The 26514-nt window shown below is 41.9% G+C and overlaps 1 protein-coding gene across 2 annotated transcripts in view; it reads left to right on the top strand.

Moving 5' to 3' along the window:
* ncanb (neurocan b) overlaps positions 1-26514 on the top strand; it is a 210637-nt gene that overhangs the window by 20178 nt on the left and 163945 nt on the right. For both annotated transcript variants that reach the window (XM_059341715.1, XM_059341716.1), the window contains exon 2: positions 24200-24282. In XM_059341715.1, coding sequence (XP_059197698.1) covers positions 24210-24282 — 73 coding nt within the window. In that variant the 5' untranslated portion in view covers positions 24200-24209. The remainder of the gene's footprint in view (positions 1-24199; positions 24283-26514) is intronic.

Genomic DNA, 26514 nt, shown 5'->3' with positions numbered 1-26514 from the left:
GCGTTTCACTTTCTGACTCTGAGAAATTCCTCTTCTTTTGGATTAAAACTTACTTTAAAACATTGTTTACCTCCTTCAACCAAAAGGCTGTGAAAACTTTTAAGTCTGTGATCCAAATGTAAAATATTCACTGAACTTGTTTGAGTTTATAACTATAGTATAGTACTTTTATTTTCATAAACCTCCGTCGGCGCATATTTCTGTAAAATGTTTATTTCCTCCTGTTGTTATTTGTAACGGTGCATGGTGCGCTAATAAAGCTGACTTCAGGGGGAAAAAAATCCTCTTTTTGGCCGTATTGCGTCCTTCGGTGTCATAAACTCTCTGGGCGAGCCATCTGAATCAGGTATGATATGATATGTATTATATATATTAGGGCATGATTAAAATGAGGCTTGTTTCCAGCCGTTTATCAACAGCCAATCATTCTCACGCTGTGATTGGACAGATACGATCGTTAGATAAATAACACTCAAACCCTGTCGTAAGACGAAATATACGCCACTATGAGCAACTGCCTGTTGTTTACATGAAATACAAATGCCTTATGATATTTCTGAGCTCATGGAGACTTTTCATGTGTGCACATTGCAGAAGGAGCATCGGTGATCCGAGGGCTGTCAATTACTGATAGGAACACGATAGAGCTGAGCTGATCAAAGGCTTGCCTGATGTAGTCTGGCCCTCTTTGTTCCTGTCTCAAGGGACGGGGGAAGGGGGTATCAATGCTGTGCTACATCTTGTTCACACTCAAAAGGGTTTCTCATCACTGCCTATACACACACACACACACACACACACACACACATATTTGTCCAAATCAGCAAGCAAACTTAAATTGAATGCCCCTGGATGCACAAAAACTTATATATATCAACATGTAGGTAATGACTCACTCATCCAAACATGAGCATGCCCATTGACTCCTCACATCATGCGTCCGTCACACCTGCACACTCATTCAGGTGCACAAAAAGAGCTTCAAACTGTGTAAATCTGATATCATGTATTTTCCTGTCGCGCTCCCAGAGAGACCTGCCAGGCCAGAGAGATGATCGCCATGCCTGAGATTGATTCCGAGGTTTGTCGCTAATTATGTTATGCCACCGTTTGAACTGTCTGTTCAAATCCAATTATCAGGCAGTCTGTGTAGCTTACAAGATTTGGGCGGCGACGAGGGGAGGGGAGGATTGGGAGGGCTGTGAGAGATAGCAAGTTGCTGGGAAACACTGTCTGGCCGTGAGATATGAGGAATTTCATTGAAGAAAAACCTTTATACAAGATGCTTAGAAACACTTGTTTACTTTGAATGGGAGCGATGGTTTATTTGCCTTTCTAGTTACCAGATAAACATAGAAGCTTAAAGCATGGTTTGACATTTTGGCAAATATATTTATATGCATCTTCCTGGCAGAGAGTTAAAGAGTAAGATTGATACCACTTTGATGTCTGTTCATTAAGCTGGTTATCTTAGCTTAGCATAAAGACTGAGAACACCTACCAGTACCTCTAAAGCTCACTAATTCACACGTTATGTCTCATTTGTTTGATCCATACAAAAGTGTAAAAACTACAATTCCCTTACTATTTCCAGCCAAGTAATAGACATTTAATTATGGATGGATTCACACATGGCCCAGGGGTCCAAAGTATCAGGGCCCCTCTGGCCTTCACCTACAAAATGTCACTCAAAGAGACACATAACAACAGGAAGAGACTCAAAATTAACCCAAAGAAACTCAAAACTACTATGAAAACAGGCAAAAAAAAAGAAAGAAAAGAAAATTGAGATACAAAATCAATACAATCAGACCCAAAACTGACACAAAAGAACAAGAAAGACATGTAAAACAACCACAAAAATGGACAAAACAACCTCTGACAAAAAATACCAAAAAAAAAAAATCCAAAATAGCTACAGAGACACAAATATCCAAGACACACACAAAAAGAGGCTAAACCAGGGGTTCCCAAACTTTTCCATGCCAAGGCCCCCCAAATAGCATTAGCTTCTGGCCGCGGACCCCCAAACCCACCGACAATGCTACATGGGCTTGGTGGCTCCTACACAGTTTGTCCAGCCTGGGCTTAATGTCTGTCAGTGCCATACGCATGTTATTGTCCATGTGTAGACGTGCTCTATGTTTTGTTTTAAGCACCTTTAAAGTGGAAAAGCCAGACTCACACAAGTAGGTTGTTGCAAAAGGGAGAAGGCATTTCAGTGCCCTGTCAGCCAAGGTGGGATACTCCTTTCTTACATGTAGCCAGTAGTTAGACAGGGGAAGAGCCTCAAAGGTCAGTTTGAAATCCCCTGAGTTTGTCAAATGGTTATTAAAAAAATAAAAAAAAAATTAAAAAAAAAATTTGTTTTTGATTTTTTTTTTTTTTTCTCATCTTCCCTCCAATTTTCTGAGGCCCCCCTAGCGCCCCCTGGCGGCCCCCCAGGGGGCCGCGGCCCCCACTTTGAAAACCACTGGGCTAAACAACTTCAAAAAGATGCTAAGCAGCTGCAAAGATGTACAGAATGACTCACGACTATGAAAGGAGCAAAAAACACACAATAGAGATACAAAACGACAAGAAAGAGATGTGAAAAGAGGACAACATGAGCAAAACAACGTCAAACTACAAAACCAAAACAGCTACAGAAAGACACAAAAGTCCAAAAAGACACACTAAACAACAATAAAAAGAGGCTAAACAAGGCAAGGTGGTGGGGGCCTTTTGAGTGTCTGTGCCCTGGGGCCTATTGTCTGTCCATGCATATAATCCCCCGTAAACCAGTGAATTGTTGTTTTTACACTTTGTACCCTTTAGATTAACGAGACGGGGTCGAAGTGAGAAGAAGCCTCGGGAAATCTCCATTGTCGATTTGAAATTAAAAAATGATGACAGGGTACAATTTAAAGACTGTAAACTTTGTAGCAGGGAGTAAAGCACAGAGCTTGTTTTAAATTGATCCCTCTGGTAGCAATGTGAGTGACTCATAATGACATTGCAAAAAGTGCCTAAAACTAACAATCAAGTGCACCTCAAATGAAACTACGCCCCTCTGTGAAATGTCAATTTGTGTTGGCTACCTTGTCTTGATTTATGGTGGTTGTGCACAGTGTAGGTGGCCTGCTGCATGCTCAGTATCTCGCCCTCTTTCTCACTCTCACACACACACACACACACACACACACACACACGAACGCCTTTAAATTAGTTGTCTGCCTGGACATTGTGAGGCTGCTGGGCCCCAGCAGGTAGCCAGATATTCTCAGACAGATAGGGCCAGAGCCAGAGCAGGCTCCAGATGAATAAGTAAATAAACCTTGGCCCCAGGCAGGTCTCATCAATTCTGATTCTCCCAAATGAGCGTTCCTGAGAATCGATATACCTAGGGGATCCCAGTCTGTCTCCATCTCAGTCCCGGGAATCATGCTCCGACTGAGGCGGGACCGCGGCACTTAGCAATAAAGCTGGAAATAGCCGGGCTGCACCATCAAGCCCCTGACAGTCTCTTTTGCTCTCTATCACTCTTTCCCTCCCTCTGTATCTCCTGTTATCTTCTTTTTCACCAAGGTGTGTTAACTCTCCCCGCAGTCGTTCCTCTTCTCTGCATCTCCTGTGGCTGCTCTCCCACCGCTGTCTCACACCTTCCTAACCCTTTCTTATTTACACTTCAGCAGCACACTCTCTGTTTGCCGCCCCTCACAGGATACTGGAAACATCTGTAGACTTTCATGACTCATTAGCCATTCTAAGCGTGATTATTTATTGAGCACAGAGCACGTTGGAGCGACTGCCACTATCAGTGTGGTTGCTTTCTATTCTCCCTTTCCCCATGGCGTTTCTTTTCTTGGTGTTTTTGAGCATTTGATTTCTTCCTCTTTCATTCTTGCACTTCGATTCTCTTTCCTGCACGGTTATCACAGCGCAGTGTCTTTCTCCTGCATGCTGTTTCTTTTCTCCTCCCCTGTCAAAATCAGGTCTTCTTTTCTCTGGCCTCAGTACGCTCCAAATCCAATTTCTGCTCAATTTATTCATTGTACTTTGATGCTCCTCATCTCGTCTCTGTCTCTCATCAGTTTTAATACCTCTTTTTTCCCAGTTTCTTTCCACGCCTTTCTCTCATATCCACAATCTGATACTTTTTGTCGGAGCCGATGCATTGTCAACGTCTAATCACACATCTCACCGTCACCCTTCTCTTCCTTTTATTTGTCTGCCTCTCTACCTGTTAAATCAGCACTCGCCTCCTTAGCTCCGTTTATAGACTGAGATTACCTGCTCTCTACCTTTCCAGCCCTGAAATCCTTCAGTCACATCTCACTGCTCACGATTCACTCATTTACTCTATTTATAATTGGATCAAGCCAATATGAATAGTGCAGTGGAGATTACAGATTTTTAAAGCAGAGCTGTAGAATTTTAATGCACTTTCAACTGCAGAATAAATAATACCAGATAATTGACTTTATGATTTAAAATAGCTGTGAATCTTTTTTTTTATACAGCATCTGTCAAGCATTTACATTGCCTATACGAAGTTCATTTATCACACTTCTCACTTGTTACAAACCTTCAGCATTAAGAAATGTTTTAAAAAGCAAAGGGAAATGTTTTAATTATTTGAATAGCTAGAATATATATATATATTTTTAAATGAATTAATTTTCCAGAAGTGGTCTGTGTTTTCTCAAACTAGAGATTGGGATTTTAAGGATTTATGGGGATTTCAATATTTGTGTATGCAATAATAAAACTTTACCTTTCACAATAAAAGACCTGTACATGCACTGCATCACAGATTACCAAATGGAACTTAAATTCACTCAGAGCGTTAAGATAAAATGCAACTCAGCAAAATAGCTTGTAGTATAAAATGTTTTATTCATGCTATGTTAAGTCACGTTTATTCATGTCATGTCATTTTATAAAAAATGGCCAATAGTAACATTAGCTTGTTATGCTAATTTGCTAAATATAACATAACTTACAATGAATTGAGTTCTCAACTCAACTCAACTTTATTTGTAAAGCACTTTAAAACAACCACAGCCGCAGCAAAGTGCTGTACATAAACAAACAGAACAAGAGACAATAAAATAAATAAAACAGGAATAAACACTAAAATACATAGATTCATTGCTTTTTAAAACAATATAAAAAACAATAAATAAAATCAGACCATAAAAACACTAAAACAAGAGCAGAGTCTCATGCGTGGTTAAAAGCCAAGGAATAAAAATAGGTTTTAAGATGAGTTTTAAAAATGGACAGTGAGGAGGCTTGTCTGATGTGCAAAGGTAGCTCATTCCACAGTTTGGGGGCTGCAACAGAAAAAGATCTGTCCCCTCTGAGCTTCCGTTTAGACCTGGGTACCTCCAGGAGCAGCAGATCAGCTGACCTGAGGCACCGAGCAGGAGCGTAGGGGTGGAGGAGCTCAGAGAGGTAAAGTGGGGCGAGACCATTTAAAGATTTAAAAACAAATAAAAGAATCTTAAAATGGACTCTAAAATGCACAGGCAGCCAGTGGAGGGAGGCCAGGATGGGAGTTATGTGCTCCCTCTTACGAACTCCAGTTAAGAGGCGAGCAGCCGCGTTTTGCACTAACTGGAGCCGTGCCAGGAAGGAGGACTGGCTGACTCCAAGGTAAAGTGAGTTACAGTAATCCAGCCGAGATGTAACGAAGGCGTGGATTACCGTTTCAAAGTGCTTGTGTGTGAAAAAAAGGCTTCACCTTAGCCAGCTGCCTGATGTGTAAAAAGCTTGACCTCACAACAGCACTAATCTGACGATCTAATTTAAAATCACTGTCCGTCTTAAAACCTAAATTTAACACAGTCGGTCTTAAAAAATCTGCCAGAGGGCCCAAGTCAAAAGGAGGGGTCACACAAGAGCCACTAGGGCCAAACACCATCACTTCTGTTTTCTGCTCATTGAAATTTAAAAAGTTCAAGGCCATCCAGGCCTTGATGTCTTTGAGACAAGACAGGAGCGGTGTGAGGGAGAAAACATCTTTTTTCTTCAGCGGCACGTATATCTGACTGTCGTCAGCGTAGCAGTGAAAAGGGATGCCGTGCTTTCTCAAGATGGAGCCCAAAGGCAGTAAATACAAAGAAAAAAGCAGGGGCCCTAAAATTGACCCCTGTGGAACCCCATACAGCAGTGGAGCAGGGCTGGACTCTGAGGTACCAAGGCTTACACTTAAACTTCTGTCAGTCAGGTAGGACTTGAACCACTGCAACGCAGTACCACTGATGCCAACTAGGTGGCGTAACCGAGCCACTAGGGTGCTATGGTCCACAGTGTCAAACGCTGCAGTCAGGTCCAACAGAACAAGTACTACATAGTCCCAGAGTCATTTGCCAGGAGGATATCGTTAAAAACTCTGAGTAGAGCCGACTCTGTGCTATGCATAGTTTTAAAACCAGATTGGAACACCTCCAGGACACCATGTATATCAAGAAAAGACTGTAGCTGACCATATACGACCTTCTCCAAGACCTTAGAGATAAAGGGCAGCTTGGAGATAGGCCTAAAATTGGCCAGTACACTGTGATCTAGGCCAGGTTTCTTCAGTAGGGGCTGCACCACTGCATGCTTAAAACTTTGAGGAATGCGACCAGTAGACGGACTACTATTAATGATATGTAATACAGACTGCCCTATACTGGGGAAAACCTCTTTAAAGAAACGAGGGGAGACAGCATCACAGGGAGAACCTGATGGCTTAATATGGCCAACCAGGTCCTCTAAAAAAGACAGAGACACTGGCTCAAAACCATCAAAAGCTGCAGAACAAGGAGCAGTGACTGAGGGGTCAGATGTAGGAGCAGAGATGAGGGACCTAGCAGTAGCAACCTTGTCAATAAAAAAGTGCAGGAAGTTATCACACATTTCAGGAGATGCCTCCAAGCTGACAGGCTGTGGAGCATTAAGAACAGAGTCAATGGTTTTGAATAACACACGCGGGTTGTGGTGGTTGGTCTCAATGATGTTTGCCAGGTATTGTCTTTTAGTCTCTTTAACGGTGCTCTGGTAGCGGCGCCAACAGTCCTTAAGGATATGGAAGGAAACCTGCAGCTTGTCCTTCTTCCACTTCCGTTCAGCTCTGCGGCACTCCCGCCTAGCTTCACGGGTTCTGCCGTTAAACCAGGGCTCAGGTTTAGCTTTAGGCTGCACAGTTTTTAATGGAGCCACAGAGTCCAGTATGGTCTGGCAGGAGGAGTGAAACCAGGAGCTGAGCTCCTCAGTGTCAGCAGAGACAGGAGGCACACAGAGCTGGTCAAAAGCCACAGAGAAATTACCAGCAGTGCAAGAGTTAAAAATCCGACGTCTCTGAACAGGAGCGCCAGATTTAAATTCAGCAAAGGAGAAAGCGACTTCAAACAGCACAGGCATATGATCAGAGAACACATTGTCACAGATCTCCAAGTTAGACACAGATAAACCATGAGAGAGGACGAGGTCTAAAGTGTGTCCATGTTCATGTGTGGGACCAGACACACACTGCACCAAATTAAAAGATTCGATAAGGCTCAGAAAGTCCTTCACCAGCGGCTTTTCAGGACAACACACATGAATATTAAAATCCCCTAGGAAAAGTGCACAGTCATATTTCGGGATAATTTCAGCCAGAAAGCCAGAAAAGTCATTCACAAAGTCCTTGTTGTATTTGGGGGGCCGGTAGATGACGGCGCACAGCACCGGATCGGAACGACCCACCTCAAATAAAGACACCTCAAAGCTGGAATATGACGTTGAGATGGTGCGCTGTTTACATTTAAAGGTATTTTTGTAAACAGTCGTCGTTCCTCCTCCACGACCTGATGTCCGCGGGGAGTTAAAGAATGAACAGCCAGCAGGTAAAAGTTCGACAAGAGCGCTGCACTCACCGGTACCGATCCAGGTCTCCGTCACACAGAGGAAATCCAGGCCACGGGAGCTAAAGAAATCCATCAGGATGAAAGTTTTGTTCGCCAGAGATCTGGCGTTCACCAAGACGATCCTGGTGGGAGCCGGCGGGGCTTGTGGCCCGGTGGATCGGGGAGCCCGAGGCAGCGTCCTCAGGAGCCGGTGGTTTATCCCGCGCTGAGAGAGCCGGAGGGGGCAGAGGCGGTGGGGCCGGGGCCCCTCAGATGAGCCGATGACAGGTACCAGGCAGGCGTCAACGGGATCCAAGAAGCGCCGGGGCACAGCAAAAGGAGAGAATAATCCAAGTCCTGTCTGGGAAATGGACGAAGAGTGCGTCAGCTGGAGCCTCAGCTTCACCAGCCGACCTCCGCGTCTGCCGCGGCGACGGCGACGCTTACGCCGTACAGGTAAGGCCGAAGCCCGGAACAGGTGAGGCGGAATCCCTGCCAGGAGCGGGGGCAAAGTATTTTGTCGATCGCGGGCAAACGCACCGAGATCATTAACATTTTGCCGGAGAGATAACATGGCATGGCGATCATACACCAGCAGAGACTCAATCTGTTTAGTGCCCATGGTCAGAAACAACAAAAACACCAAACATTGCAGGAGCAGCAGACGGGCAGCCACACACACAGGCGCCATCTTGCCTAGTAACTACTTAGTTGACTACTAATAAAGCTACTGTAGCTAATGTTATGTTGCAAGTTCAATCTTGGGGCAACCCAGCGCTGTTATCTGTGGTAAAAGCAATCATACTAAAGATAACTTTATGACTGTTGAACATTAAAATGTTCATTCGCTTGGTGGCTGGCATAGGCTTCTTGTCATAGCACATCGTAGTAAGATACTGACAGAAAATGTATCAACAGTATATATCCAATGAGGGCATTCTATGTTGATTGAATACTAATGTTCAAAACTAATTCTCGAGTAGTTATGCCCATCTCTATCTGAAACACACAGCCCTACTTTTGTTTAGGCTTTTGCAGTTCACTGTCTTGGAGGGGTGTGACGAGATCTCGACGATATTTCTTGTCGCTTTAAAAATCAGTCTCGCGAGATTTGTGAGTCATCCAAACTTCTATTTGTTACCTGTGGGGAGAGTAAAATGAAAAGAAGAAGAGGAGGAGAAGGAGGGGAAGCAGCAAGCAGCCAGAATGACGTCGCAGGGGCCGGCGGCTCCTTAAGAACAGTAAGAACCATAGACTGTATAAAAGTAAGAATGAATCGAAGCGGCACAGTCCTCCTGCAGCAGTCTCTCCCAGCTGCAGTCACAGAGCCGGCTAACAGTTAGCTCTGTAGCAGTACAGTGTGTATGTGCTGCTGCTGCTGCAGGAGGTGTTCATTTAGCGATCTCTGTTTGTGCACAGTTAGTGATGCTGGTTAATTCAAGATTGCTATGTTTATGATAATTAGCCATGCTGCTTTGTTTTGATCAACTGCTGATGTTGTTCAGTTAGTGATGACGGCCACAGTTGCGTCTCCTGTGTTTAATCTGTCGTGTATGTGATCATGGATCACGGTCGAAACTGTCGCTAAACGATTAGCATACTTCAACTCTGGAGTCTCATTAATCCCTCTGGGGGATTTTATTTTTTTATCTATCTTATTTTAACTTTTTATGAATTTTAGTTCTAGTTTCAAGTTGTGGAAGAAGAAGTTTATTAAAAGCTCATGCTTACGTCATGCATGTAAAGAGTTATGATAAAACATTTCAAAATGCGTGCAACTCGGTTAAATAAAAGTCTGTTAGTCCAGTCATAAATTTTTTTGTCATTGTAGTTTTCTTAAAATCTCGTCTCGTTCTCGTGAACCCAATATCGTGTCTCGTCTCGTCTCGTGCTAGCCATAGTTTTTAGGGATTGTAGTGTTGGTTCATTGACCCAAAGCTTTGGTCCAAACTTAAATATCTCAACAACTGTTAGTGGGATTGCCATGAAATTTGTTCAGACATTCACGGTCTTTAAAGGATAAATCCTACGGACTTTAGGGATTCTCTGACATTGCCACTTTCACTTTTTTTTTGTGGTTATGATTGAAAGTTCTCAACAACTATTGGATGTATTGCCATGAAATATGGAACAAAACTGTTCTGTTGGCACAAGTTCTCTACCAAGTGCCAACATTTTTACTTTTGCATATATTTCATGTCATAGCAACCGAACACAACCAAAGCATCTCAGTTGAAAAAATGTTGCGCCTCCAAACCGCTTTCAAGTGTTCCCAGCTGGATGTTTTAAAAAAGTGCTTGACGTTTTCAGCCGGGAAACAACGCTTTGTTGACACAAGCCATAAATTGCTTTTAGCCTTTTGCAGTTCATTGTTTTATCTTTACCTTCTTTATTTAAATGAAGCATACAGTTGTTTGAATCAAACCTGCTTTCTTTTTGTCTCACCGTCTTGTGTTGTTGTGTTAATCCGTTAGCTGTCAGTCAGCCAGTAGCTGTTACACTGAAGGTGGACACAGTCCAGTCTGCGCGGGTCCTCATTGGCTCACTAGCTTTCTCTCAGGTGGCCACAGTGATGGATGAGACTTAGCACACACACATACATCCCACCCCCATGAACATGATACAAACACACCATCTGTCTGTCTGCATCCTGGTGACTTGATGATTTGTTTGTGTGTGTATGTGTGTGTGTGTGTGTGTGTGTGTGTGTGTGTGTGTGTGTGTGTGTCGGCCTAGGTTGCCTCAGATGGATGTCTGTATCTGGCAGTCACTGATGCTGTGATTTTGATGAGATGCAAACTGATTTAACTGCACATCAAAGCAGCAGATTACCCCCGCCACTGGGCTTTTGTTGTGCGTCTCTTTGTGTGTGTGTTGAGGACACTGAGGCCACAGACGCATATGCTTCCCAGTGTGGAGTCTGTTTGTGGGATGATTTAATGAGCAATGTAAGTGGGTTGGATGGAATTTGGAACTTTTAGAGCCAGGATATTGGACAGGAAAGGAAAAGGACACACACACACACACACACACACACACACCCATAGTGAGTGGGTATGATATCGGGGTATTCTGAAAACCTACCTCTATGATTCTGTCTTTATATGCTATCCACTTCTCTCTTTCTGACCCTCCACTCCCTCCTTCCTCCCTCATCCGTGAGACTTCTTCTCATCTAACTTGGAGAAAATACAAGAGGAGGTTAGATGAGTTCCCTAAATGACAGGCAGTTCTCATCCCTTTGTTAATTAGTCTGCTTTCTCAGTGTGGCTGGATGGCTTGAAGGGTGGGGTGGAGGCACTAAGGCAAAGAGGGAATGTGGCAGAAAGAAAGAAGAAACTATTTGCTGTTTTAAGCTCCTGCATGATATGAAATGGCTTTGTAACATGACATAAGCAGATGGCTGTGATATGAGTCCATCATGAATCATACACTGTAAAAATGTCTGTAGATTATACAGTGAAAAACTGCTAAACCATGACAGTAAAAGACCATAAAATGATAAATGGGTTAATTCAGTTTCAGTAACAATGAAACACGTTAAATGTATATATCAGCGGAAACAGTTTTTTTTTTTTTCAAATACATTACTCCAATGTAAAATACTCTGGCACCATGTTTGTAGCAAAAATATCCTGGGACATATATACAATCCATAATTTTTGCATTTATTTTTCATAAAAATACTTTTTCTAACTGGTAAATGTACTAAACACCATACCTCTAACATAAATATACTGTTATATTGAATGGTGAAATCTTTAACTTATGTGTTTTCATTTATAGATTATTTTCTTGTCAATTGTATGGCAGAACAGCATTTCTTTTAATGGAAAAACTGTATTTCTTACGGTAAAATATGGAATAAAATGGCAATCTTAAACGTGAAATCAACAGTGCTAATATCATTTTACCGTAATATTACAAAAAGTTGCACCGTATTTTTTACGGTAAAGTTCTGGCAACCACAGCTGCTGGTTTTTACCGTAAAAACAACAGGGTTTTTAATTTAATTTAATTTTTTTAAAGTGTATCACATTGTGTTAAAGGATAAATACCATCAGCATGCCTCTAGGGATGGCAATGTGCGTCAGTAGGTCCAGCATTTGACTTTTCATATAGCGCCAACATCAGGTTGATATTTTTGTTGTTTAGTAAAATTGTCAGTAATTGGATGGATTGCCATTACACTATATATAGCCATTCATAGTCCCTTCAGAATGAATTGCAATATTTTTGTTGGTTCCCTGCCTATTCAATTGCTATTTTAAGGTAAAAATTCAACCTGCCAAATTAATGACATTTCCAGCAAATTTAGCAGTCCTGAGTGTAAATTTGCAAATGTGGCTCCTAGTATGGCTGTATATAGTAATTTTCCAATATGTCAACATGTTTCCAAAATCACATGTACAATTTACATTGTTCATCTATGTAAAAAAAATCATTCATCCATCCATTTTCTTACTCCTGGGCTGGTGTCCATCTCCACAGCAACATTTTCCAGCTCTTCTTTGGGAAGCCAAGACGCTAGATCAGATATAATCTCTCCACCGTGTTCTGGGTCGACCCCAGGGCCTCTTACCAGTTGGATTTGCCCGGAACACCTCTAACAGGAGGCGCACAGGAGGCAGCCTAATCAGATGCCAGCTGACCCCTTTCAGTGTGAAGGAGCAGCAGCTCTACTCCGAGCTCTCTCCACATGCCCAACTTTCTCACTCGATCTGTAATGCTGAGTCCAACCACCCTACTGAGGGAACTCATTTCAACTTGTATCCACAATCTGATTCTTTCAGCCTCTACCCAAAGTTCATGACTATAGGTGAGGGTCGGAAGGTAGATTGACTGTTAAATCGACTGAACATCTCTACTGCAGCGGTCTGCATCAGTGCTGACGCCGGACTTAACCGCCTCATGCTCCATTTTATCCAAGGGCCTGAGATACTTGACTTCCTTTGCTTGGGGCAATACCTCACTCCCAATCTGGAGGGGTCAATCCACCAGTACCTGGTAGAACATTTTCGAATCATCATAATGCGATGAACGCAAAAAGACATCCATTCTCATCTGCTTATCCGGGGCCGGGTCGCAGGGGCAGCAGGCTAAGCAGGGTATTCCAGACGCCCTTCTCCCCAGCCACAATGTCCAACTCCTCCTGTGGGACCCCGAGGCATTCCCAGGCCAGGAGAGAGATATAATCCCTCCACCGTGTTCTGCGTCTTCCCCGGGGCCTCCTACCAGTTGGGCGTGCCCGGAACACCTCTAATGGGAGACGCCCGGGAGGATCCTTACCAGATGGCCAAACAACCTCAGCTGGCTCCTATCTACGTGAAGGAGCAGCGACTCTACTCCAAGCTCCCTCCAGATGTCTGAGCTCCTCACCCTATCTCTAAGGCTGAGCCCAGACACCCTACGGAGGAAACTCATTTTGGCCGCTCTTAACCACAATCTTGTTCTTTCAGTCACTACCCAAAGCTCATGACCATAGGTGAGGGTTGGAACATAGATGGAAAGCTTTGCCTTCAGGCTCGCTCCTTCTTCACCACGACGGTCCAGATCCTACGGAAAGACAGTAAACAGTAAAGTAATGACTTATCTCTCCAACCTTCTCTGGACTCCAACATGCCTATATGGCTGCAGGTCAAAAGCCAAGCTTGAGCAAACTTGTGACACTGCACATACAATATGATCCCTCTAATCTTTAGGCTGCCGCTGTACTTATTCCAACGGGGGATCTGGTGCAGGGTTGATAATGCAGGTTTACTGACCGGCTCCTCGGCTTTTGCCCCTGCGTGATTCAGTGGCCCTGCACTGCTGACATTGAGTAACGGAGGCGTCCTCGCAGCGAGGATTTACAGCATTCCATACATCCCTGGATCCGGCCAATGGACAGAAACAGAGAGAGGGAGACAGTAAAGCAAAGGAAGAGAGAGTGGACATACAGGCTGGAGCAAAGAAACAATGTAGAGAAGAAAGAATAAGAGTGTAGAGAGGGAAAACCTGGCAGCCTTCCCAGTGAAATGTGCCCTGCACCCAGACCTCCTGTAATAAGCTGATCAACACAAATGTGTACATCTGTAAACAGTTCATGCTTGAGTGTGTGGTGAAAGGTGTGGGCCTGTGTTGAAGTGGCCAGGGGCGGTGACAGAAGGGATCATTATTCAATGTTTTCATGCTTCATCGTGTGTCTTCCTCTGTGTGAAAGATATTGATTAAGAAACAACGAATGGACCAATATATCTTAGAGTAGTCACGCCCCTGAACATCCATGGGTCAGCTGGATCCGCCAATATTTAGTTAAAGTCTCTGTTTACTGTCTTCAAACAGTTTTATTTAAATTTATTTGACTTTACAACATCATTAAATTAAAACCCCATGTTGTCTTTTTCCTCTAAACTCCCTGCTTTGCTCTGATTTAGAAAACAAGACAGATTCAATCATGAAAAACTGATAATTTAAATGTTTTAGTGGAGGAAAGCTTAGACTATTAATTGAGCAGTGGACTTAGGAAATAGAAATCAAACTTTGTCAGCAAAAATGTGAAACATTCACTGGCAACAGCTTAGAAAATGTGGGGATTTGCAGCTTTCATGGTTTATTTAATTTCAAACGGGCTTATGTTTGAAACAAACGGTTTGAAGATGTCACCTTGGACTTTGAGAATTTTTTTACCACCATTTTGTAGATCAAATAATTAAATCACTTATCAAAACATTAATTAAGTCACAGATAATTATCAGTTGCAGCCTTAGAACTTTTAAATGTATTAAAAGATGCTGTACTGAGAGTGAACAGGAAAGCACAGAGATCCTCCATTCAGACCTTCATCCAGATCCACATAAACATATGTGTAGGCTAAGACAGTCTCCGTCCATGTGAACCCCGAAGGTATTCTGCCTTTTTACACTCTTGTGTACAAGGTGTCGAAAGCATTTCTTCCCTGTACCCTCATCTCAAGCCACATTTATATTCCAGGCGAAGACAAGCAGGCGGCCAAGGGGACCTTGATGTGCCCAGAACAAGTTTAACATTTGCCACCGTGTAAAGTGGCTTTGCAGCCCGGCAAATGAGAAGCCTCAGACATTTGAAAACTGCCTGGCCACCCTTCCTGCACGTAAAAAGCTTTCTGTCACCTCATTTTTCAGAGGAATCTCTCTCTCTCTCTCCGTCCCTCCCTCTCTCTATCCCTTTACCGTGCCCCTTCCCTTTTCCTCTCTCGGAACAGTATCTTACTCTTTCTCCATATCGTTCATTTTCTTTCCGTCTTGCCCTTTTTTGTGGTGTATGTGCTGTAGAATGAGCTCACCTTTTCTGGCCACAGAGGGCGAGGTAATGTGTTTTACAGAAAGGAATGGGTGATGCTTCGCTTCCAACCGACTCTTTAACAGGGCTGCATTGGTTTCTGGCTGGTGGGTGGGTGTGTATGAATAAGGGAGACCTGGGTGGCTTTCAGCTGTAAGTAATGGGTTTTTATATAGTTCTGGGCAGCCCTGAAGCTTATTCCCACTCTGCACCATCAGGGTGCTCAGCAATGTCACCCCCGCTTTGTATGGTGGCGCTTGGTCAGCACTGTGCTGTGTGGGACACACACTCTCCTTCTCTCCCCTTTGCCATTTGTACAATCATGTTTATTTAAAATTGAAGAATTAAAGCAGAAAAGATTTGAATACACACACTCAGTCCATCACAAGCTCTTAATAGATGCACTGTGTGGGTTCGGGTGTGTAGCAGGCTGTGCAGCGAAACACTTCACTGTAATTGACAGCACTTTTCAGCTCCGTAGTGATAACGCTGGAACAAGCTGAGTCTCATCCTCCCTTTTATTCCTTCTTCCTTAATTCCTTCCTTTCATCCCTCCATCCCTCTTTGCCCAACTCCTTATTAACCGCACCTTTTCACATGAGCATGAGAAGCTCCTCATTCATGTACAACAGAGCGTATTAATAATAATCTGCATTTGTATAGCACCTTTCAAAATAACAATTACCCAGTGCTTTGCATAAAATAAAATGCATCAGCTGCAATGTAACAAAGCAGAAATATTCATACAATAACAGTAAAAAAGAGCCAAAATCCTGTGATATAAAAGCGTAAAAAAAAAAATGTCTCAAAAAAGCATTCAAGTGTGTCTTGAGTTGAGATATATGCACAGATGTATGCACTAATGAGTCCATACCATGTGCATGCATGCATGTGTGTGCTCAGCGCTCACAGGAGCAGCTGTCCGTGTCATTCACACTTCATTCACACTGTGCATGGAGTGCACCAGTACATTTGCATTCCCATAGGTATTTTGTACATTGCATATTCAATTTTCATAGTATCGCAGACTTCATTATAATGCAGAGCTGTTGCAAGTTCTCCTCCCTCATAACCTGCATCTTCTTCAGCCTCTCAGGCAGCGGGGAAAATGTTCTTTCCTAAGCGTGTGCTGTTTGTGTGTGTGCATGTGTGGAATGAAACTGTCTCTGGCTTACGATATGTGTTTGAGCCCATATGGTCTCTGAATCTGATGGCAACTTCTTCTCTTTTTTTGGGAGCTTTGCCATATTCCCGCACATTGGTCTACCAGCTCCCATTCCCTTCCAAGCGTATACATACAGCGGCAGGCCTAGCAGAGCATCAGGGGAAATTTATGACTGCTTAAGATTCAACTTCCCCCACCTCACCCACTCAGGCTTGGCATTTGAGTGGGGCTGAAATAAGCTTCGGCTTCTGCACTCTCTTTGCCTTTACTTCCTTTTCCTGTCAACATCACACCACCCTCTCTTTTTCCTCCTCTCATCCCCTCTGTCTTCACCTTGTCTCTCATCTCTGACCCCTTTTTATTCCTCTCTCTGAATGGATTGTAATTGAATAGTTCAGTGAGTTATCAGTGACTCATCTGAGTTGTCTCTTGCTCAGCATGCTCTGTTCCGCCCACAGTGCTGTCCCCTTTTTTTGTTTTTCTGAAGACCAGCGAGTCCTGTTGTTTCAACTCAAACAGGTTTTTAAGGTGGAATGCAACTGCCCACTCAGCTATTGTTTTCATTTAAGTGCTTTTATACTGTGCAGTTACTCCCATGCAACAATACAAACCACCCAAGAATGATGATTTTAAAGACAAGTGCAAACACAGAACCGGCCCCGAAAATGTGAACCGCTAAAGCCATTTTTGTATAACACAGTGCGACAGGTTCTGAAACCTTGGTAATATCCTCCCAGAAGGAAAACAGTCTTTTGTCACTCGAAGGGTAGCCTCATTTTTCACTCTAAGGGACTTATACACAGACGTTGATGGGACTTACTCTCCCTGTGAAACCTGCACTATTGTGTGTATGAAAGTGTGTGTGTGTGTCTGTCTGTGTGCGTGTGTCTGTGTGTGTGTGTTTGTGTCTGTGTGTGTCTGTGTCTGTGTGTGTGTGTGTGTGTGTGTGTGTGTTTGTGTGTGTGTGTGTGTGCGCGCTGCAGGGACAACAGCGGTGTGGGGTGATGGAGTGACAGACAGGCTGCCTGTGTGATTAATGAGCCCTCTTAATAATGCACCATGGTGAGGAAAGAGTGACAGGACAATTTTAAAGAAGCAAAGAGAAGGAAAGAAGAGAAGGAAAGAACAAACACATAAGAAATAGTTCGTCATTGATACAGATGGTGGCAGACGCAGATTGGCAGTTACATTTTCCCAAATACAGACAGACAGAATGAGGTAAAAGGTGAGATTAAGATGAGATGACAGATGGTTTGGGATGGATTTCTCCATGAAAGGCTGAGGTGGGCTTGCATCAGCTTGGCTCTGTATATTTTTTCAGCGTTTATCTGTCTTTTTTGTCCGCCTGTCTGTCACCGTCTAGCTGTCGGTCTCCCAGACCGCCTGCCACATCTACTGTATCTGTGACAGGCTGGATAGGGAACAGTGCACTCATCTGACATGTTGAGATCTGGCTGGATCTTTGCAGCTGGTATTAAACACGCAACAGGAGAGCTCATACTGACTCTCAGTAGGAGATCACACAGGTGAGGCTGTGGGTGTTTGTTTATGAAACATCATTAAAGTTGGAGTCAGCCATTCTAATCCAATACACTTTTTGTCAAATTCTGTGAATATATTCTCATGGTCCACTAGCATAGAGGTTCTCAGTGGCTGTGCAGAAAAATGGGTTCATTCACAAAAGGAGCCGGTAACACTTTACAATAACCAACTAAGTGATGTTTATCGATGGTTTATAAACAACAACAATTATTAACCATTTACAAAGTGCTATACATAGTTAATCTTTAAATGTTTTTTAAAGTATAAAGGTATATGAATAATTTCAAATACATTAACATACTTATTATGGTGTTAAAATGTTATAATGAGTGCAACCAAAACTATTGATAAACTATTAATTATAATTTAATTGTTAGTTAATGGTAAAGTAACTATAAACTTACATTAATATACCATCTATTTGTGGAATGGACTATATAAATGGAAATGAACTATATAAGGTTTATAGATGATGATTAAACATTAATAAACTATCTGTTTATCCTTTATAAATGATGGTTATTGTAAAGTGTTACCAAGGAGCCAATTGACAGTGACAATTCTGATCAGAGTTCCACTTTCTCCATAGTTATCTCCTCAACTTTTGCAGCTGGATGCTGTGTAAAACATAAATGAAAACCAACAAGATCTCCAACTTAAACGACAGACTAGCTTGGTTGTCAATAGCACCAATAACGACCCATATGAGTATTTCGCAGTTCGAGCGCTCTAAAAATAGAGCACACGTCATTATACATTTATGTAGGTTTCATTGAATTTAGGCTACAAAACCACTGATCTAAGTTCAGGGCAAAAACATCCTGGTAAGGCGTTATAAAGGGCCGCTTAAAAAGTTCGACCCATTAACCCTACCCCAAGTGGGATTTCCGGAAATTTTCATTCTTGCACCAATTTAGCATCAATATGCAAAGATACCCAGAAGACTGCTTTCGGTAACTCTTTATATTAAGGTCCTTGTAATAACCATTAATTAACAAGTAATAAGGCATTGTTCTCGCTTTAGATCCCTTTAGCTGCAAAAAGCATAGTTAACTGTTAACACGTGCGTAGTTAACTTATAATAGATGAGCAATAAAGTATATTTTAATATCAATAAGCAAACAAAAGATTAATAAAGGCATGGCAAAGACATAATGGGTGGGTTATGGGTGTTTGTAATTCTATTATGAAGATTTATAAGATACTCATGAGGCTTTTATTAATGTTCTTATTATACATCTCTTATAGCCTGCTATTAGCTGTATTATAATGCCATTATTAACACTTATATAGGCTTATAAACACACAGTAATGTTAATAAGCATCTTGTAAGGACTTACAAGGGCCTTATTACTTGTTAATTAATGGTTATTTCAAGGACCTTAATATAAAGTGTTACCCTGCTTTCTTAAACAAATAAGTTATATATAAGCATATTTTACATTAATATACACTTTACATACAGTTTATTGCATTGTGGGCTACCTCACCATCTTTAGAGAAGTAGACCTACACTGTACTCCCCTCAAGCATCATTTCCTGCATTATATGTTAAAAAAAGTTTTCATATTGAGTTTTAATACAGATGATATTGGCCGAGCTATATACTAGTCTCATTCTTTTCTATACCCTCTTGCTCTTGTGTTTTTGTTTATTTAACACCTCATAAACCAAATAAAGACGTGTCCTTCCACATTCTCATTAAAGTCCTGTGCCTGCTACTTCACCAGCTCGGAAAAATGCAAGGCTTGACAGGCCTGCTGTGCTTAGTTACGGTTGCTAAGCTATGAATGGACAATTGCTGTTCGGGGACAGGGTATAGCCAAAGCCAAAGCCCATCCATACTGTATACATCCATTGGAAAAATGCATTCTGCACACTGTGGCTGGGCAGGCTATTGTGTCAGCAGCTGAATTTAGACTCTATGTGGGTGTGTAATGGCAGGGTCTGACTCAAGTGAGCTGATGTCTTGAAAGGACATCACAGCATGTTGGCTGTCATGAGACACACACACACACACACACACACACACACACACAGTGTAACTGTACGACAATTCTTGCAACTGCATGAGGTCTATGGTGGAAGAAGGGCACAGATCTGGCAACACAGGGGTCAAAGCCTTTAAAAGAACCCCCTGGCGTGCTCCTGGAAAAGGTAAAATACATAATGGGCAAGTGGTGCATGGTAAGAAAAAATAAAGAAAAGCTCATTCTACTGATGCACTTTTAATTCACAGTAGCTAAAGTACAGTGCATGTTAGAGGAGGCAGAAGAAAGCACCAGGGAAGAAGAAAAGATGCAATCAATAGCAAAGTAAGTGTGCCAGAGAGATGATGGGAACAGAAAATAAAAGGATAAGTGTAACAGCATGGTCACAGTTAACATAGCTCCGACCCTGGGAGCACACATGAGTAGCTGCTATTGATGAGCTGAAGAGAGAAAAAGACAGAGACAGAAGCTATGACCCAATCAAAGTGACTAATACCATCACTATGGTGCTTCATGCAGTTTGTATTAGCACAATCTAATTTGCTTTGTGGTGATTTATGAAAGTTGCGGTACAACTCCCGGACTGTCATTTAGCTTCATTTTTAATAAACCAGATTTTGCCTTCTAGTGTGATATCAGGTCTGTTGTGTATCTCTTGGCTAATTAGGGTTGCCCTCATGAATTTGATAATGGGGGTCATTTGTCAGATAGCCCAAGTTCTGTTGTAAAATAGTCATATTTATTCCTTACCACAAAGCAACACATTAGAAAGGCTTCAAGTTTTACAATTTTAGTAAGGGGGCTTGAATACGTGCTGTAAAAGCAACATATTGAGACTAAAGGAGACTGTATAGTCTCTTTCTTAATGATTTAATGAATGTTTTTGACACGAGTGACTGATCTCTACTTTTACAGTGACTTTTTTCTTTGGATGTTGAATGTTGTAGCTTCCTCTGATAGGCTGCCGTTTGTAAAAATATGTAATATTCAGTACTTTTTTCTTCCCATTGTAACAGAGTTCCACAGGTTTCTGTCCTTGGACGACAGTTATTCAATTTTTCTATATGCAATATCACCTTGTAATTGCACAATCATAATTTTCATCTTCATGCAGATGAGACAATCCTCTATTCCTGCACAGATTCACTCCATACCACCACTTTAAATCTACAGCTAACATTTAACCTCTTTCAAAAACACTCATTCATCATTTGAAACTGGTCCTTAACTGTGCTAAGATAAAATGAATATTCCAATAGCAAGAAATGTTGACTTTAGAAGTGTTAATAATACCATAATATCTAGGAGTTTGGTTTAATAAAAAAAACTACTTTTAAAGTCCATACACACATTTATCAAGTCAAGTTTGTTTTAATTTATTCATGAAGTTATTTTACAAATCCTCCCCCTTGACGTGGCTCACCCTGCAGGTGCCAAAAAAGTTACTTACAGAATTAGAAAGTTCTGCCTTTTACTGAAATAGGTTTGAAAAGAATGGTCAGTTGGCCTCACTGATACCACTGAGGTACGTCCAAGGTTTAGATCCAAATTTAGTTTATTGTTACGATATTTAGTTTAATTGTTCTTGAAAGTGAAATGAAATGAAACCTTGGGGTCATTGTGTCTGTCTGTACATTTCAGTATGTATGAGAGACATTTTCTAGAATTATTCTTGTCTTAAGTTATGTCCTCTTAAGCTGTTGTCAAAGTAATCTGAACTTTAAGTGGAGCTTTGACTTTTGTGGTAACTCCTTTCTAGCTGTTTTCTGCTTGTGCTTGTAAGAAAGTAGGAAAACACACTATTAAATAAAGAAAAGATCACACTATCTTGGCAAGCATGGCCACCCTAAATGGGCCAATGTGTCACCCTGTGTGCAAACACACAGAAAAACACTCTACCATCCAATCTCTGTCCAGTTTAGCGATGTCCTCGAAGGTGGCGACCAGCTTTTCATTATAAGAAAGGTGGAGGAAAAGAGGCTCAAAGCAAACCTAAAATAAAATACCTCCTAAATTGTCCATTATAGTAACAGCTGTCCTGCTGTCAAGTACAATACTTCAGTTTTCAGCCCTATCCACACAGTACTAGTATGTCTATGGTATCACCAGGGGACCTCGTGTGATTCAGAAACCTTCTCACGTCAGTTTTTTTGCGCAGTGCATAGTGTGAGATAAGAAGTCTGGAATTTACTTTGAATGTTATTAACATTATCAGACATATTGTCAAGGCTGTGCATAACATCCCCTTCCTAAACAACAAAAGTGCATGTAGTGAGATGAACGTCCTGAATTTGCACCCAAAATGCTGTCAAAGCTTTGTTCTATAATTCCCAAAGCAGCCTACATAACTCTGGACCATGAAAAAGGCAGGAAAAGGCGCAGAGAAAACAAAAACCTTGCAAAGAATAAATACATTTTAAAAAACAAATGCAAATCAGGCTCTAGATGTAGAAGTATGATGTAAGATATAAAACAGCTTATTTCAAAATGTACTCATCCCTTAAAAGGACTGAATGATTTGTGAAGTTCTGCGACTTTTATCTGTCAAAATACACCCAGAGACTCTCAAATGCTTAAATGAGCTTCCATCCAGCCGTGGCAAAGCAGAGGTATTTGGCATGAGGTCAGTGTTTTCGTCCTTGGCTGTACCTTTGAGACTGAGTCACAGTGACCAGTGCTGCTGTAACTGACACCAGCTATCTGTGTCCAGCATCTCCACTACCAGCCGCCAGATCCCCCCTCCCTCCCCCCGCAGCCCATCTCCTACCCTCAGGTCCTCCATGTCTCCAGAGATGCCATATTCATTATTCACACTCAGGGTTTCTCAGGCCCCATGGCAGGGGCTGACCTACCTCAAACGCTCTATGTCTCTTGTGACACTCATATTAGCTGGAAGTCAAATATGCATAAATGAACTCAGAGATTTTAAATGAGTAAAAAAATGACTTCAGCCTTGTTTGCTTGCTTTTGGCTGCTGTAATCCCTCAGACAGATACAACTGAAGGGTTGTACACTGAAGACTTTTGGCTAAAAACAAAAACAAGCTACTGTCCATTGAGATAGTCACTTCACAATCTATTTTTTATGCTCCGCATTAAAACAAGTCACTTCCTTTGAAGAATTAAAACAAAAACCGTGTGTGTGTGTGTGTGTGTGTGTGTGTGTGTGTGTGTGTCAAAATTCCCCAGCTACTTCACAGAAAAAATAAAATCTGTCCACATAAACTTATGCAGACATACCTTAGACGGCTCCTGTCAACCTGCCTCTCAAATAGATATTTTTCTATGTTTAATGTGACAGCAACTATGCCGCTTTGATATTTTTCTGCTTGACAGAGTTTTCAGCATGCCGTGTGCAGCGAGGGAACCCAGAGGTCCATCATGTTAGATTTGGCTCTAGTGCTCTTATCTGGCTGTTTTTCTATTGTTGAAATGCATCAGTATCTTTCCCTCCTCCCCCTCAAAAATCTCTTGTTTTTCTGCACACAGCTGCGTTGGTACTCACTGTTAATCCCACACCACATATCAAACAAACAAGCTGTTATTTACAAGGTAAACTGTATATTGATTTTTTTCTTCCAGAGATTTTGTCTCAAACATTGATGGGTGCAGCTTTGTTGCCCAAAACCTTTACAGTGATGCTACTTTAGTCAAGAACATCCAGACTATTTTATCACCTGGATAACTTTGACGTTGGTGGCTCACTCTTTAGCACTTTTGGCTCCAAGTTAGTGCAGATTTCAGTCCAAAGACATGCACGCCAGGTGGTTTTGGAGAGCATGGGTATAAAGTGAGCATCTGCGTCTATGAACCACCCTGGGAAAGTTGCCAGTCTACCACAGCCAGCATGTTTTTTTTTCTGTCTTCTCCCCAGTGCATGCTGGGATAGGTTTTACCACCCTGCAACCCTGGATAGAAATAAACGGTTAAAGACAATAGAACGATGAAGCCTGTTTAAATTTCATTTGGGACAACACTTGTCTGTGATGTGTAAAGATAATTTATTTATTATACTTGAAAAGGATTAAACAGTATGGTCACATTTAGTCAAGTTTATTTGTAAAGCCATTTGAAGCCTTTAATCACAGTAACAGTCTCAAAGTGCTACAGACGACTTCATCTCTTTCACATTATGAAACAGTAAATTAAAACGAAGAACAAAATGACTGCCCTCTTTCCTAAGGCCCTCGCTGAGAGAAAAGAAAACATCCTCTGAAAAGGAATTGCAAGTGGTGACTCATCGGAGCATGCAGTGTGTCTCAGAAGATCCTCACAAGGGCAATGCGTTGCTTTCACTTTCCTCCGTGTATTCACGTCCCCTCCCTCTCTCTTCATCTCTGTCTCCAGGTGCAGCAGGATGCGGGACGTACTGCCTGTGTGTGGACTGCAGCCCCTGCTGGCCCTCCTTCTGCTTCAAACTGCAGGCTGTGGTGAGTCCTCATTAAACTGTAGGCAGTCCCCATCACCTGGCCTACTGTGTATGCTGCATAACTCCATATAATTATGTGCATGGACAAACCTTTTGACCAGTCTCTTTTACTTTTTTTATTAGTTAAAATGGAGTCTTCCCATTCTTATTGCTTATTGCTTATTATTCTTAAATGATTAATGGTTATTTTTCATAGTAGGGAACATCTAAATGTTACAGTTTTTCTCGATTGCTAAGACACATTTCTTGAAAGCTGCTCTCCTTTTCTCTAAACTGTGAACACAAAACCCAATTTTCAAGCTACATTCACAAAACCTCAGACTCTTCTTGCAAAACCAAACTTTCACCTCAAAACAGTTCAATCTGTGCTCAATACTGAACTATGTTGTCAAGTCGTGCCCCGAGTCAATCAAAATTAAAAACACTACTGAGCAGTCACTAAACACTACATAGAAAAATAGAAAACACAATGCTCAGGACATGAAGCTGGAGTAATAAATGTTTATTGTTCACTGTAGGCTAAATGCATGTTGCAAAACAAAAAACCTGTGCATTTTTTGTACAAAAAGACAAAAAACAGAAATCTTGTGCATTTACACGTAGCACTTTTAAAACCAAACAGAAATCTTATGCATTTGCCACTTGTGTACAGTAAGCCCATGTAAAAATAAAGTACAAAAATATACAAATAAGTGCATTACTCAGCCACAGCATCATGTCTCCGTACTGGGTCAGGCCACAGGACTTCATCCACATCACAGGCCACATTTTGTCTGGCCAGGCAACGGGGGAAAACCCCTGGCATGCCGTATCCAAGCTTGGCATGCCTCCACACCTATGTCACCACAGGCAAGTTCCATGGCTTGCAGGAGATTTACCCTGATGTAAGGTTGGCGTTCATATACCTTCCACCGCCATGAGGAGAAGAATTCCTCTATGGGGTTTAGAAAAGGGGGAGTATGGTGGAAGGCAAAGATTGATAAAACCTTGGTTCATATTGAACCACTCTCTAACCTGGAGGGTTTCTGTGAAAACTCACATTGTCCCAAACAACAACATAGATGGGATGCTCATCCTGCTGCCCTAACAGAGCATCTCACATGTGATTGAGGAAAATGAGGAGCTGGTGAGTGTTGTAGGGCCCCAGGTTGGCATGATGGTGGACAACCCCATGATTGCTGATGGCAGCACATAATGTGACATTGCCACCACGCTGCCCAGGGACACCAACAATGGCCTGATGGCCAATCACATTACGGCCTCTCCTTCTCCTTGTGGTGAGATTACACCCAGCTTCATCCATGTAGATGTATTCATGGGCTCTTTCCATTGCATCCAGTTGAAAACCCCTCTGTAGAAATAGATATAGTTTTGTAAATGATACAGAAAAAGTCATTTAGGCCACTACAGCAATCAACATTGAATGTGTCTGGATATATACCAACCTGTACATACTTGAATATTTGCTCTTTGACTCTGTCTGAGTTGCGATCAAAGGGCACTCTGTACAGCTGTTTGATGCGCAGTCTGCTGCGCTTGAGGACATGATCAACAGCAGAGAGGCTGACACTGTTGATACCCTCAAAATGTACATGGTCCTCAATGATCTTCTGCTGAATTTCACTCAGTTTAATGGCGTTGTTATCATGGACCATAACAATAGGGTCTCTTGGTGTGGGGAGAACATACTACCTGTCCTAACACCCCCATGTGGCAGTCTTTCAATTCTACAAAGAGAACATGCAGTTACAAAAAATACACATGATTACCAGGCCTACAAACAGTTAGACCAACCCTCCATTACAATACTACAGTACATTGGTACAGTGGTGTACTCAAACATATTTACTTACAGTATACTGTGGTACAGTATATAGTATGTCATACAGTAATTTCTGTCAACAGTTACATACTGTACTATAATGTCAAAAAAGGTAATTACTAGGGCCGGGACTTTAACACGTTAATTAAGATGAATTAATTACACAAAAATGAACGCGTTAAAAATGTTTTAATCGCACTTATTTTTGCACCTTGGAACGGTTCTAACTGCATGAGTTTCAGGCGGACCGATTATACTGGAGCACAAACTAGCGTTCATGAGTTCAGACAACAACAAACCACAGTGAACATGAAGAACGAAGCTGATGAGACCGCTTTGGTTGGCCCCGTGGATGATGGGACATTTTGTTACAAAAAAACAACGTATTGAAGCTCCGATAAGAGCAAGTAT

The sequence above is a fragment of the Centropristis striata genome, chromosome 9, assembly GCF_030273125.1.
Source record: "Centropristis striata isolate RG_2023a ecotype Rhode Island chromosome 9, C.striata_1.0, whole genome shotgun sequence".
NCBI lineage: Eukaryota > Metazoa > Chordata > Actinopteri > Perciformes > Serranidae > Centropristis > Centropristis striata.
The sequence above is the reverse complement of the archived record's forward strand: the minus strand, read 5'-3'. Positions and strand labels throughout refer to the sequence as shown.